The sequence below is a fragment of the Podarcis melisellensis genome (genome assembly GCF_964234715.1).
Source record: "Podarcis melisellensis genome assembly, chromosome: 2".
NCBI classification, from domain to species: domain Eukaryota; kingdom Metazoa; phylum Chordata; class Lepidosauria; order Squamata; family Lacertidae; genus Podarcis; species Podarcis melisellensis.
Genome location: NC_138529.1, coordinates 57,219,145 through 57,234,010, shown reverse-complemented (window position 1 = coordinate 57,234,010; position 14,866 = coordinate 57,219,145). Strand labels below are relative to the sequence as shown.

Here is a 14,866-nt window from a genome sequence, read left to right as displayed (position 1 = left end):
TCCAGATGCGAATTAAAGAGCATTCACTCTTGTTCGCGTGAGTCCTTGAGGTGTATGCGTGCGTCTGTTTGTATGCGTGTTGTGCGTGCCTTACACACACTGCTAGGAGCACACGGAATTCTTCTCGCTCTATAGATTGGCACATAGTTCCCGATCCAAACAAAGTGGGGGGGGGGATTCTGATGCCCCCCACACCCACTGATTAAACTGTATGCTTTAATTTCACCTTTGAAATCAATGGGAGGAAAGTGCTTGCTGTTTGATGGATCCCGTGCTATGGTTTGGTTTGTTAATTACATAAACACTGATGTGTTGTACATATATTTACGCACGGATTCAATTACAATTTGTGCGTTTCAATACATAGAGAAATTAGAACGTGACGATCCTAAGTCAATGCCATAGCACTGGGACTTCAAATAATGTTACAGATAGGTAGCCGTGTTGGTCTGCCATAGTCAAAACAAAACAAAATCCTTCCAGTAGCACCTTAAAGACCAACTAAGTTAGTTCTTGGTATGAGCTTTCGTGTGCATGCACACTTCTTCAGATACACTGAAGAAGTATTTCAGTGTATCTGAAGAAGTATCTGAAGAAGTATTTCAGTGTATCTGAAGAAGTGTGCATGCACACGAAAGCTCATACCAAGAACTAACTTAGTTGGTCTTTAAGGTGCTACTGGAAGGATTTTTTTTTTATTTTGAGGATGTTACTTTTTTAAAAAGCGTTGTCGAGTAAAATGGGTGGTTCTCATAATATTTGCTTCGTTTGCATAGTCGATTACGTGTGGAGTACACATAATCCCACCTGAAAAGATTTGCATATGGACTCCTGTTGCATACTACGATAGACACGCGCAACGCATCATCATCGGTTAACACACGTGTCTATGGCTATTGATAAAATACTTCGTAAAATATGAGTTTAAAAAACCGGTTTGCAAGCCCGTAAAATTGGAGTAGCTCTGCAATAATGAACGAATATATCGATGCAGAAAAACAGACCGCTGGTAACCCAACCCTAAACATTTATAATCGGAAGAAAGTGCCGCTGGGTTCAGTGGTTAATATTTGCTGCCACGGATTGCAAGCTGAATAGCTTTAGTTAAGACGAAATGATTAGTGCTCTCAAAGCATCACCTCAGAAGGCAACCCCTTGGGAGCAAGTCCCAATTGGACTCTGGGATTTTCTCTTGAGTAAACAAGTAGAGGATCGTGCTCCATGATAGAAAAAGTTTGCCGGTCTGAAATATGTTTCTTCTACATTAATATGTCGGCACCGTAGTTCCGGTGAACCACGAAATTCACTAAAATCAAATTGCCCTGTCTAGGTATTTCCTCTTATATTGCTTTTAAAGAAGTAAGAAGCCATAGATTTCGCCGCCGCCCTCGCCTCATTGTAGAATGCATTGCTATAAAATGAACGTTGTATAATTTAAGTAGATATACTAATATTATTCAGCAGGAATAAAAATATGGAGACATCGAACCAGCAAAAGGCAATATATTTAATCACTGCCCAGGCAGCACGATCCTGTGCGTATTTATTCGGAAGCGAGTCAATTGAAGGCGAGGATACTTGTACTCCAGGGCGCATACCTATGACATCTTGAAAGTCCTATGGATGTCAGGCAGAGTTCAGAATATGATTAATTTTTGCCCGTTGAAGTCAATGGCGCTCTTACCCTCGAAGTCTTCCTTCATTGACTTCAGAGGGTCGTAGAGTGAAGCCCCGGTCTTGATGTAATGTGCCAATAGAAGCTTGTACCAGTTGTACATGCTGTACTGTAACTAACTAGCAGGTCTTATGTTTTGCCTTAAATTGTGTGTGCACTTCGAAACTGAAAATAATTCATATAATTTCCATTTTTGAAAGGTGTAGGTGGGATCAAATGTATTTTGTTTTTGCTGTTGTTGTTTTCCTTTATTTAAGGAACCATAAAAAATAAAGCTCTAAATTTTACCTAACTGAAAAATCATTTGACTGTCAGAATCCAAATTCCCAAAGTAGAAATTTAATCCAGTTGTGTGAAAGGCTTCGTTTTCGGGTTAAGTAAATTCAAACTTTCCCCTTGTGGGGAGTATATTTTGTGTCCTGTTGCCTGCTAGGAAAATATCCAAAAACAACAACAAAATCGATGTGAATTCTTCATTGCTTTTAGAGACTTTTAAAAAGTGCCTAAAGAAATGGCTTGCAAAGGTTTCCCACGCCTTTTAAAGAAATGTTTTTCCCACCTTGACTCTCTTAAAGTCCATTATGAAAACAAAAACAAAAACAAAATCTGTTGTCATTTGCGTCAAAGGAAGACTAGGTCAGGATCCGGGCTTGATTGGCCTTTGCTTTTGTAATGGAAAATCCTTGGTTCTGGGTTGTGTTTGATGAGGCTTTCTAAAACAGACGCGATGGTTCCAGTCCAGGAGCTCTCGCTGCTGTGCTGTGCAAAGATGCATTTGAGGAAGATTTGGGCTACAAATCCAGACTTCATTCAGATTCCCTTCCGAAGGAGAGTTTGGTGGCGCTGACTTAGGCTAGGGAGTTAGGAGAAGCAGTTTGGACATTTTTATTCCCCCCCCCAACCTTTCTAATTGTAATTCTTTATTTCGCCTCCTTATGCCCGGCCCTTTGCCTTTGCAGAAAAGGAGCGAAGCGGCGTGCAGAAAAGCGACGACGGGAACGTGGATGACCCGGCGAAGAAGAAGAAGCAGAGGCGGCAAAGGACGCACTTCACCAGCCAGCAGCTGCAGGAGCTGGAGGCCACTTTCCAGAGGAACCGATACCCGGACATGAGCATGAGGGAGGAGATCGCGGTGTGGACCAACCTCACGGAGCCCCGAGTCAGGGTGAGCCACGCTCCGCGCTCTCCTCGGGCGCCCGCCTCCCAGGGTTAACCAACCCGGCCACTTCCCAGGCCTGCCGGAAGACAACCCCGAGGCAGCCCGTAAGAGCCCGTCGCCAACTCCCCTGGGCCCTCCCGCCCCTTGGCCGGGCGCGGATGGAGCCCAGGTCGAGAAAGAGCTTTTCTCGGAAGTAAGCCCCCCCCCCCCATGTGCGCGTCCCAGGGGACGGACTTCCAAGTAAGTTTGTTCCAGAGGTAGCGCGGCCTTCTCCTCCCGGATAGGTGCGCCTGTGCGGAGAGGAGCGCAGCCTCGAGCCTTATTTAGACACCGGTCTACCAAATAGAGGAGTCCCAGGTGAAATCCGAGGAGAGGGAGCCACTGGGGCAGGAGGCGGTTAAGAGGAAGCGCCCGTTGTTGGAAGATGAGGAAGAGAACCGGGGGATCTGGCGCTGATGGGACTGTCCAAGGGTGCTTTGTTTTTACAGATCCTAAGCCATCTCTGGTCGATATCACCTAATGCTAGGAAGATCTACAGAAAGAGAAGGGAAGTCCTATAGCTTGTAATTAGAATTAGCTCCTTAGTAGCGAAAAAAGAGAAAGTATTTCAGGAATGGAGGAATCACCTTTACGTACTAAAGGCAGCAAAATGCATAATTCCATGCAGGTAAACAAGGCTGAGCTGGGCCTGACCTGCTCTGTGCTTGCCATCTCCTTAACCAAGGTAATTTTTGCAGCCCTATATTCCCACTTGCTGGGAAGGAAGTCCCACCGAGGACAGGGAGACTTGCTTCAGAATAAACGTGCACAGAGTTGGGTTGCATGGAGGAGAAAGTCCCCGTCGAATGTCGTGTAGGGGCCGCGCAACTCACTCCTTAGACGTGCGCCTCGCTGCTTACTCCCAAGCAACGGGCTCGCACGAAAGCGGCCTCAGCTTTACTCGGGAGTAAGAAACCAAACGGGATTTACTTCTGAGTGGACTCGGCTAAGCTCCAGCTCCAAGCCTGCTTTAGGAAATCCGAGGAAGCACCCTATACGCCAAGGGTTGTGGGGGTCGGGGAGGCTGCGATTTGGGGAGCAAAACCCAGTCCCAGTGAAAACGTGCGTGGCGCACAGTAAACGAGGTGAGGGATCGGGTCCCAATTGGCGCCTGACGACCAAATAATCCACGCGCAACAAACTTTGCGCGTCGGGCTCCCGGTGGAGGGGAAATCCCGGGGCGAGTTCAGGCCGCGACCACAGGGCTGGAGTCAGTTCCCTGGAGGCGCATCAGAGGCGATTTCCCGCAGAAAATCAGGATTCGCAGAGTGCAGGATCCAAGCAGCCCCGAGGCCTCCCGGGCCCAGGGGTGGAGAAGGCGGCAGTGGAAAGGCGCCCTTCCTGGCACGTCGTTGGCCCTTTAAAGCCACTAGAGAGACAGGCCTCCAGAAACGCGGGCGAGGCTTTATTTAAAACAAAATCCCTGCTCCATTGCACTGCTGAAGGCGCAATCCTACGAACGTTAAGAAGCAAGCTCAACCGAGTAAGCATGCCCAGGATTGGGCCGTAAACAAATAATAATCTTGAAATCATTGAGACCGCCCCAGATCATTGTCCTTTTCCATAGCATGGGAAAAGCGGATCTTGGCCAGGAGAGCTGTTCTCTCCTGCATTAATTAAATGCAGCCATTTAATACCAAGCAGGAAATCTATTTTCTCTTCGGGCGATTGCTGGGGGAGAGAGAGAGGGAGCCCAGGCATCCGGGTAGAAAGTCTTTATGAATGCGCTCTTTTTCATGGGGCCAGGAAAGGATCTTTCAAAACAAAACAAAAACAATTGTGCCGTCTGATCTAGAAGTGAGGAACTTGTGGGTTTCTTTTTCTTCCCAGGGGAGTCTTGGCCCCGGCCGCTTTCATTGGGTGGTGCTTCGCTTGCGCGGCGTTTCCTTGGCGCATTTCCTTAGATGGTAGACTGCAGCTAACTTGGTCAATGAGACCGGGAGACACGTCCAGACGGTCCAGGACAGAACCCTGCACTTCAGCTCTAAGTTTAAGCATATTTAAACAAACCGGAGGCGGGAAAGAATAGGAGACACCTTCTGAAATGCCTCGTTTCTTTAGCCCTCTGTATAGCGCCGGCCCACATTCTGGCGTCTACGCATTCTACGTAGGGGAGCGACCACACCGCTCCTTTAACTAATGTAGGAGAAGGCAAGGGCAGCGCTCGTTTGCACGTGCTGGGCATTGTGAATGGCGCTGGCTGGACAGAACGTGGCATTTGCGCGCTGTACTTAAATTACTGCAGAACGCGGAGATTTTAAATAAATGAAGAGGCTTGTCCTGGAGTGCCCTGGAGGAGAACACTGGACGTGATCCAGCCCAAAATAAGCACTTCAGAAAGGTGCATCACTGTGAGTTCAGGTTCACCTGAGCTCACTGAGACTTAATTCCAAGCAACGATGCCCTGCTTTGGCCTGGAAGGTCACATTGAATTCAGCGGCCTAGACCTGCTTAACTCTCCCCAGGAAACATAATCCGCGAGGGTGAATTACATAGCGCTCAGTCGGACTTCTCAGTTAAACATAGTTAGGGTTTGTTGCTGGATCGTGCCCACTGCGTGAAAGTAAATCCCGGTGAAATAAAATGCCATTTGATACGCTGCGCTGAGGGTGCTCTGTGTGTGTTAGAGAGAGCTGTGCAAAATCCCTAAAACCAGCAGGGAACCATATATAAAAGGCCCCATTTCCTGTGCGGTTTGTTTTGTTTCGCTTTGTTTTGGCCACCCCTTCCTTATATTCGTGTACATATTGTTTGAACGCCAACAGTTTGAACGCCAATTCACAAAATTGGTTTTTTTAAGCGGATGGCTCCGTCTCCCTGACTGTGCCCGACCCGCTTTCGGCGAGAGTTCATTTCAAGCGCGTGGCCCTAAAACGCTAAGTCCTTCTGGAATTAAAGAAACTACAAATTCAGTGTTCGGGATCGGAGTAACAATCCCATTGGTGCTGACTTTATATGGACTGGGCCTTGTGGGTGTGGGAATGTTGAGGGTGGCAGGAGAGGATATATTGATTATTAATATCTTTCCTAACTTGTAGCTCTAACACACCCCAAAGCACAGTTTCGCTTCAAGAGATTTCGTTGAAATCAAAGGATCCGCGACTTCCAAGTCTGTGCGTAGGTCGGAATCTCTAGCGCAGCACGGACGGGATCCGCCGAGTAAACTCGGCTACCAGGGCCAGTTGCATTGGGCTCCCAAGTCAACAAATCATTATAGTCCTAAATCAGTACAGAGATGTTCTCTTACGCCTCTCTTGCCTACAACTGAAGAGGCTGTTTCTGTTTGTTTGTTTGTTTGTTTGTTTGTTTGTTTGTTTGTTTGTTTGTTTGTTTTAAAAGTTTTTCCTGCCCCAACCGGTAGGAAAAAATATCTTGCCGTAGGGAGAGGATTAGTATTTCATTAGACTTTCTCTTTGCTTGTTTTTAACTTTGGATTTTTAGTTTATTGGACTTTTTTGGAGGTTCTCTCTCCGCCCTCTTTTCTTTCTCTGTTTCTCCTCTTCCACCCCCCATTTATGAGCCCAGGATACTTCCTTACACTGTAGGGAGAATGAATCCTCCTAGCGCTAGAGCTGCGGGTGCGTTTAATCCCCGCTGAGGATAGTTTGCGACATAACTACAGTGGGCGGAAGCGAATGTCAAGACGCCCATTCAGTTCAATGGTTATGCGTTGCATCCTCTTAAAACCGCGTCATCATGGGCTCCAGCTGGCGACCACCCCAAAGGGGCTTGTATACCGCAGTGGGGCAGGAGAAGCGATCGGGGAGTATATGCCTAAACTCAGCTCGGGAAAACGTTAAGGGAACTGCATTCTTCGATGGAGGTCAGCTTGGAGTACTGGGGTTTATGAAACCGCGGTGAAGCCGGATCCGATGCACTTTTACTCGGGGGTAAATCACACCAAGTCCAGAGTGACTCTCAAGTCACGCCTGCATGGGATCTCAGCCACCTCCTCCTCAGTCTGCTTAAATCGCCCTGTTAGGCTGATATTCTGTCCCCAAGTGGCACTTGCAAAGGAAGCCCCGCTAATTTATTTTCAAATAAATAAACAAACGGGCGCTTAACCGGCTTAGGGATCGGGCTATTAGAACTGAGGTTTGATATTTATTTCAGAAAATGCAATTAGGCAAGCTCTGTCTCCTCAAAAGTGAATCCCGGCTTAATCCCCGGGAACTGGGCGCGAAATGGCAGCCCTTCTTGTGACAAGCTAAAAAAAAGGGCTATGGGTCGTTTTTGCATTGATTGAAATTTAAGCAGCAACCCCGTCAGCTCAGTGACTTGAGAGGAAGTATCCCTGAGGTCAATGGGACGTGTGTCTGAAAAAAAGCATGAGCAGGATGGGGAATATGCTGCATTTTTGCAGGAATGCGTTTAGTCTAGTTTTGGCGCGATCCAGCCGAAGTGGATCACCTAAGGATCACTGGAAGGCGAGGGACACCTTCCTATATTCTTGCCAAGGCGTGTCACTCCCCACGGGCTCAATTTCCCCCTAAGCGAGATGTAAGACTGTAGCCTCAAACTCTAGGACCTTCATCCGGCTGGAATCGCCCCGTCCTTACTTCTGTCCAAATCTAAAAGAAAGGCCGTTTTCGGAAATCCCACTTTGGCCTTCGTAAATCACTGAGACCTGAACAAAACAAACCAATAAAAACGTCGCTTGCAGATGCCGCTTTTAACCTTTCAGGGGCAGCCAGAAAAATCAGGTTTCCTCCCAAGTAAATTTTGTGATTGCGCTTATACTTGTAAACAGCTCAGAAGCCACTTTGGCAAGTAAGAGGTAGATAAATCAATAAATAAACAATAATAGACGTGTGGGCAAGCTGAACATTTGGTGAGGAAAAATTTCGGGGAATTCATTCCCATTCATTGCAACTCTTCTCCTCCTTCAGCCTTCTGTAGATAATACATATATATTTAGAAGCAGCCTTATAACTCAGTTTTGCCAATCCACCCTTAATTTGCTAAGAGGACCTTCCTTTAAAACGTCTAGAAGCCATCATTAAAACTATTAGCCTCATTTTCAGGAAATTCCTGTCTGGAAGCACCTTCTGAAAAATGAATTACAGGTTTTGAGTGTGTCGCCTTTCTTCGTTTCCTCTTTTATATTTACACCGGATCCTTCCTCCTCCCTGGTCCTTTTCCCCTCACAAATCCCCTGGCCCTTTTCCCCTCCTGTTAATGTAGCATTCGAGTTTGTTGCCCCTAAACTCAGACACTGGTGAGCATCAGCTACATGCATAATTTTGAAGTAGGTGGCTGAGGCTGAAATGACACAGCAACCATTCCACTTTTTGGAAGGACCTTGCTTAAGGAAAACTGGTTTCTGTTAGGAGGAAGAGCTCACTTTCTAAGAGGCCAGGTGGATGTGATGTCGTCTCACATCTGCTTGCTTTCCCTGACTCTCCTTAGCCGGGACCTGTACAAAGACCACACAGCCCACCAGTAACACAGGCAGTTCTGGAGGCCGATATTTTCCACCAAGGGAGGGGAAGATATTTTAACCTGTAGCAGAAACCACGTGGAAGACATACCTCCCCATTAGATCTGCCGTCTCTTAACAGGACGCTAAACCAGATCCGGCTGTGTCCTGCTTCAGGTTATGAGTTGGGTGTCTTTTCCTGTTCTCTGAGCCCTGGATTTTTATGAAAGGGAACTCAAAGCATTTCCCAAAGATGCACTTTCCACAAATCTGCATCAGATCCCTCCCCCCTCCTCTTTCACCGTTTTTTACATTAAACCCCAGGAGCAACCAGCCTCCTTTTGCTCTCCAGCAGCAAAGCTGTAAATTCTGAATATTAAACGCAAAGGCAGATGCTGCATCCATGGAAAGGCGAAGGATGTAGGGGGTGGTTGGCTCTGTGTTTACCTTAAACCTACCTGCCCAGTCCCACTTTTTATGATCTGTAAGGAGGGTGTTTTTGGTGTGCTTTTTGTTAAAAGCGTTAGCATTGGACAAAGCAGACCAGCCGCCATAGCCAGGGCCTGATCACAACAAGAGTATGGTCAAGGGTAGTTAATTCTCTGCAGAGAAAGGAAGCGAGGGTTTGAAATTTTGGAGATCATCGAGAGAAGAGAGATCGGATGCCCGTCCAAAGCAGCAGTCTGCAGGAAGGGATTTATGCAAGGACAAAAACAGCTTACATGTCTTATTGCATGGAACCTCAAAGACATCATGCTTGGGAGAGGGGGGGCAGATACAGAATTCCTTTCTGAGGAAGTGTTTTCTTCCTAAGACAACTTTCTCCAGGGCTTTTTTAAGGAGAGCAGGAAAACTTGATAAGGGAAATCTATAATCTGTCATAAGTTCAGACTGGGCACAAATAGATGGACAATGTATTTTCTTCAGTATCCCCAGAAAGGCACCTAGACCGAGGTTTTGGAAATTGGCATATTTATTTATATTTAGTTCATTTGCTGATTAATCAATTAAAAGCCCTCTTAAAGCCAACGTTATTTAACTGGCTCACAGCCATAGTTTTAAGGATAATTGCTCCCCAGAGACAGGAACTGGACCCTAGCTGAGACCCAGAAACAAATTGTACTCCACTGGCTTCTTGGTTCTACTCAATTGACTTCAACTCCAGCTGTTCCTTTGGGAGGGCTGGGGGTGGAGGCGGAGGGAGGCTGAATGGCCTCTCTGGCATAATAGATTATCCACAAACAGCTTTCCCAGTGGAGTGGAGCAGCATGAATATGAGAAATATTGCAAGTGACAGCTCAGCTTTTAAAAAAATCCAGACCAGCAATCATGCTAGCTTGCAGCAAAAAAATGGTCAAAAGTACCATGGCCCTTTTAAAGCAGGGACAGGGAACTCCTAAGGCCCTCAGATGTTGTTGGGTGCCACCAGCCCCAGCCAGCATAGCCAATGGTCAGGGATGATGGGAACTGTAATTCAGCAATATCTGGAGGGCCACAGGTCCCCACACCTGTTTTAAAGGCTGACATTGTTGTGCAATCTTTTAAAGGCAATAGCTTACTTTTATCAAATGCATAAGTTGGGCTGAGAAACTGGTAGGTGTCTATATAAAACGGAGGTGTCTATATACAGTCCCCATAGGTGTCTATATACAGTGGAGAATTTAAAAAAAAACAGTTTAATGTGCTGATCCTGCGTGTTTTTAACATTCCGGTCACCCTCTGCCATCCATTTTTTAAATTTCTAAACAGTGTTTTGACACTATCATATCATAAAACATCAAGGCAACATACACATGAAAGACTGTTAAAAATAAATAAACTTCATGTTTCCATATCCACTTCAATAAACTTAAGAGGTGGTCCCAAACCTATTTTTAGTGCCAGGGTTATATTGCTAGATCAGGTGAGCAATGCATTTGGGTGCAATAAGATAGTAGAATAACTCATAGATTTCTTTCATATTTGGAGGATTAAAGGAGAAAGAAATAGCAGAAATCTATTGAACATTGATGGCTCTTCTTTTAGAGAAAGAAAAGCTATTTTGAACATGCTCGAAGTGTTTCTCCCTTTACTTTGGTTGTCCCTTTTTTCCTTTCTAAATAGCTCAGAAGCAACTATTACTTTAAACCATGTTGCACCCTTGCAAAGCATTTGGCAGAATACTTCTACGGTAGTTTTCAGAAAATATCCATCCTGCTACATTTTAGCAAGGCCTCCAGAAATTCCACCAAGTGATTCCATAATGTGGCATGAAGATGCCACAACGGAGAGATAGTATATTAGCTGTTAACTAAATGGCATCTTTAGTCGAGCTTCAGTTGAGCGGAGACGCTTTCCAGAAGCATCGGTCTGGCCAGTAGGCAACTAGCTCCGGCGTTGCCAGGGTCGTATCCTCCAGATATTGTCTACCCCCGTCAGCCCCAGCCAGCATCAGCAAAGGCCAGGGATGATGGGAAGTGGACGCCCACGGCATCTTGAAGCGCACCCATCAGCTGGCCATCCCTGGAATCTGATGCTACCCTTCTTGGGTCCTTCAGTTTCATCTGTTGAGCGCTTCCCATTAAAAAGGCTCCGACCGCGTAGCGGCGGGGGCCACAGGGAGACGTACTTTAGGACAGCAGGGCTGGCAGCCAACTCTGAAGCCCTCTATGCTATTATTATTCTTATGATTAATTATTTTCTGTACCGCTTAATGGTGGCATGTAATAAGGGGGGGGGGGCGCAGGGGAAATAAGGCCATTGAAATCAGAATCGTAAGAGCTGGAAGGGATCCCAGGGCATAGCTGTCAACTTTTCCCTTTTCTTGCGAGGAATCCTATTCGGAATAAGGGAATTTCCCTTTAAAAAAGGGAAACGTTGACAGCTATGTCCCAGGGTCATCTAGTGCAACCATAGGAGCCAACTTCTAGGGGCCTTTTGCCCCCCATAAAATATTTGAGGGAGCCCCTCCTGTTGATGAGTATTGCAATTCAAATGGCGTGTGCGCGCCACTTCATGTGATCATAGAATCAGAGAGCTGGTTGTGAGCATTAAACGCCTGTTTGCAGATGGTAAACTCAGGGACCAATGCAGGACTATGCAACTGTTGCAACCTTGGCATTATCAGCCCCACGCTCTGACCAACTGAGCTATCCAGGCTCAATGATCAATTATGCGGGGTGTGACTTGCCTTCCTCCCCCCCCCCCCGCCAATATTTTATTCAAGTTGGCACCCCTGAGTCCAACTCCTGGCACGCTGGAATATTTTGCCCTACCCCACGACCTTGAGATGACGATTCTCCTGCCCTGGCGAGTGTGGGTGGGTGGGTGCCTGGGGGAAAGGCGTGCCTGGCTTCGGCCGTCGGGGGAGTTCGGCCGCCCCCTGCTAAGCCCTGCTCTGTCCGCCCCTTGCAGGTGTGGTTCAAGAACCGTCGCGCCAAGTGGCGGAAGCGGGAGCGCAACCAGCAGATGGACCTGTGCAAGAGCGGCTACGTGCCGCAGTTCAGCGGCCTGATGCAGCCCTACGAGGAGGTGTACGCGGGCTACCCGTCCAACTACTGGCACGCCAAGAGCCTGGCGCCGGCGCCGCTCTCCTCCAAGAGCTTCACCTTCTTCAACTCCATGAGCCCGCTCTCGTCGGCGCAGTCCATGTTCTCGGCGCCCAGCACGCTGCCCTCCATGAGCATGCCGTCCTCCATGGGCCACTCGGCCGTGCCGGGCGTGCCCAACGCCGGCCTCAACAACCTGAGCGGCTCGTCGCTCAACACGGCCATGTCGTCGCCCGCCTGCCCCTACGGCCCGCCGGGCTCGCCCTACAGCGTCTACCGGGACACTTGCAACTCCAGCTTGGCCAGCCTGAGGCTCAAGTCCAAGCAGCACTCGAACTTCGGCTACAGCGGCCTGCAGAGCCCCGGCTCCACCCTCAACGCCTGCCAGTACAACAGCTGACGGGCCGGCGCCTCCGCACAGGGACCGCGGCGGCGGCGGCTGCGCCAAGGGAGCCCCGCAGGAGGAAGGGCGCGGCGGGGCGGCGACGGGAAAGGAGAGAGAGAAGGAGAGAGAGGCGGGGGTTCAGACGACGCCCCAGCCCGGCCCTGAAACACGGGGATGAGTTGCAATGTATTTCGTTCTCCTCTGGATGATGCGGGTTTTGTATGCGTGTTTACTTGAACTTGCACAGGACTTCCTCTTCTAAGCGTCCACTTTATTCGAGGAAATACGGCGGGGAGGAGAGGGGGCGGGGCGGGGGGAAAGAAACCGCGCCAGCGAAGAAATGCGCGGGTCGTGGGCGGGGCTTTTTGTGGTAGAGGGTGGGAGGGGGAAGAGGCGTGGTTTCCGGGGTGGGGTTTTGCTTGCTTTTCCGGCCGCTTCAGGAGAAGGGGCGGAGACTCTGGCGAGAGGGGGCGGGGCTTCGGGTCAATGGAAAGATGGGAACTCTCAAGCGGAGCAAATGTCATCCTGACAAGGGTCAACCACTTCAGGGAGGGTCTGTTTATCTTTTCGCCTTTCCCTGCGCTTGGCCGTCGGGTGGGCGGCGTTGCTTTCCACGTGCATGAGTGACTCTCGATGGGGATTTGTTTCTTTAGCTGAAAGCGGTGGAGAGCCGGCCATGCCGAGCACTAAGCGGCTGGAAAGGTTCCTACCTCTCTCTCGTTTATTCCCTCCCAAGACGGCAGTATCTCCCCCCCCCCCAAAAAAAAACATCCCTCTTTAAATCGCCTCCCTTTAAAAAGGAACTTTGCAGAACCCCACCCCAGACCTTCCCCTTTGCAAAGTCTTACCCCTGATAATCAAATTATCGTTCATCCTTATTTAAATGGCTCTTTTTTTAATTAAGAAAGAATTCTCCTAGAGAATCTAGGGACAGAAATGTTTAAAATACGGAAAAGGACTATCCTGAAACGTCGATACTGCATCTTAAAAGGAAAGGAGTATAGTAATCTCGTGGTTGGGGGAAATGTTTGAAAAAAGTGACTTTGCTTTTCCAGCTCTGAACAAAAAGCAAGGAGCCCAAACAAGAAATCTTAAAAAGGTGTTATGATGTAAATGTAGATAATACTTAAAATGACTATGAAAATGATAAATATGATCTTTAACTATTAATACGCATTAAAAACGCATATGAAGTTTTCCTGCAGACATATTTGTTGCTTCTTTCTGTCAGTACTTATTACCTGTAGATGACAAAGAAACGTAATATAAAATGCACAAGGTACTTCTTTCCCAGTGTATTCCCACCTGTGGTAACCGTTACGCTGGATGTTTCAATAATGCTGTTGTGGAGGATGCAGTATATATATTGTTTTATAAGTTATGTTTTTGTGATTTTTTTTTCAAAATTAAGAGCATGGGAATAATAATAAAAAAAAACCTCTTCAAATGCTTTCGGTCTTCCTTTCTAGCTATATTAATGTCTAGATCCACTAATCTAAAGAAAATATCCCAGAGGATATTTTGAATATTACATTTAATACTGCAGTCTGGTAGTGGTGGGCTTTTCCTCCTTTGTCTTCTTATATAATGAGCCCCAAAATGTAAACATGCTATGAGACCAAGTGAAAGAGTGGCCTGTGCATAAATTGATCAAGTATCAGTATAACTTTGATACTGAACATTGCAATTGAGTCCCGTGGAATTTACCGTGGGATTTGCCTCAAAGCCATTGAATTAGTCCCCTATATTTAGTGCAAAGATTCCAGTGATATTGTTTCCAAGATTGTGATCTCAGTGCTACAATATTAAATACAGTACACTTAACTTTGAAGTGACTACAATGAAATCAATAAGAGATGATTTCCTGGTTGAAGTGATGGGGCTTGCCCTTAAAATCAGGGTCTTTCCCATGTACATGGGAGAAAGTAGAAAGAGAAAGAAAAGGAACAGAAGGGCTTTTTGCTCCTCCATTTCTGGAAAATGAAAAGGGTTGGGTTTTGTTTGTTTTTTACTCCTTGTTAATAGAAAGTAAGCTCTACAGTTTCCAAAGAGATGTTTCCACAGCATTAGAGCTCCTGGCTGAAGCCTGCAGTTTTGGGTAGAGACAGTCAGCAGGTTAATTAAGAGCGGAACATAGTTTTGATAAAGCCATCCCATTTTTTTGTGTCAACCTTTTTGGCCAAATAAATATTTGAAACAATCCGAGGCCAGTTTTCCAGAAAAAAAAGTGAGAAGATTGTGGACCAGCACCATCCCTCTCTTGAACCTTTTCTGAGGGGGAAAAGTAGAGGACACACTCCCTTTTCCAACCTAACTAACAATACTCCTGGTGTATACCCCATAGACTTCCAACAGCTTGATGGGAAAAAACAATACTGGAGAAAAACAGTAGGTTTTTAATACTCCACTTTAGGCCAAGAACAGAACTGGAGTCCCCAACACCCCCAATATAAACATCTGAAAGCAAGCTTGCAATACTCAGGCAAATATTTAGCCACGATTACAAAAGAATCTTGTCAGAAATAAGTTCTGAGTTTTGAGTAGAACTTGAGCTCAATGGGGCTTGCTCTTAGGCTGCAATCCTAAACACACTTTCCTGACAGAGAGAACCTTTTATGGACTAGAATCCCCTTTTAAGTGTTAGTTTCAGTTGCTTGAGATG

General features: G+C 46.9%; 1 protein-coding gene across 3 annotated transcripts in view; it reads left to right on the top strand.

The window, feature by feature from the left end:
* The window catches only part of PITX1 (paired like homeodomain 1), a 43,726-nt gene extending 30,075 nt beyond the window's left edge, over positions 1–13,651 (top strand). For all 3 annotated transcript variants that reach the window (XM_081894445.1, XM_081894447.1, XM_081894446.1), the window contains 2 exons: positions 2,635–2,840; positions 11,686–13,651. In XM_081894445.1, coding sequence (XP_081750571.1) covers positions 2,635–2,840; positions 11,686–12,219 — 740 coding nt within the window. In that variant the 3' untranslated portion in view covers positions 12,220–13,651. The remainder of the gene's footprint in view (positions 1–2,634; positions 2,841–11,685) is intronic.
* Positions 13,652–14,866: the final 1,215 nt, after the last annotated feature.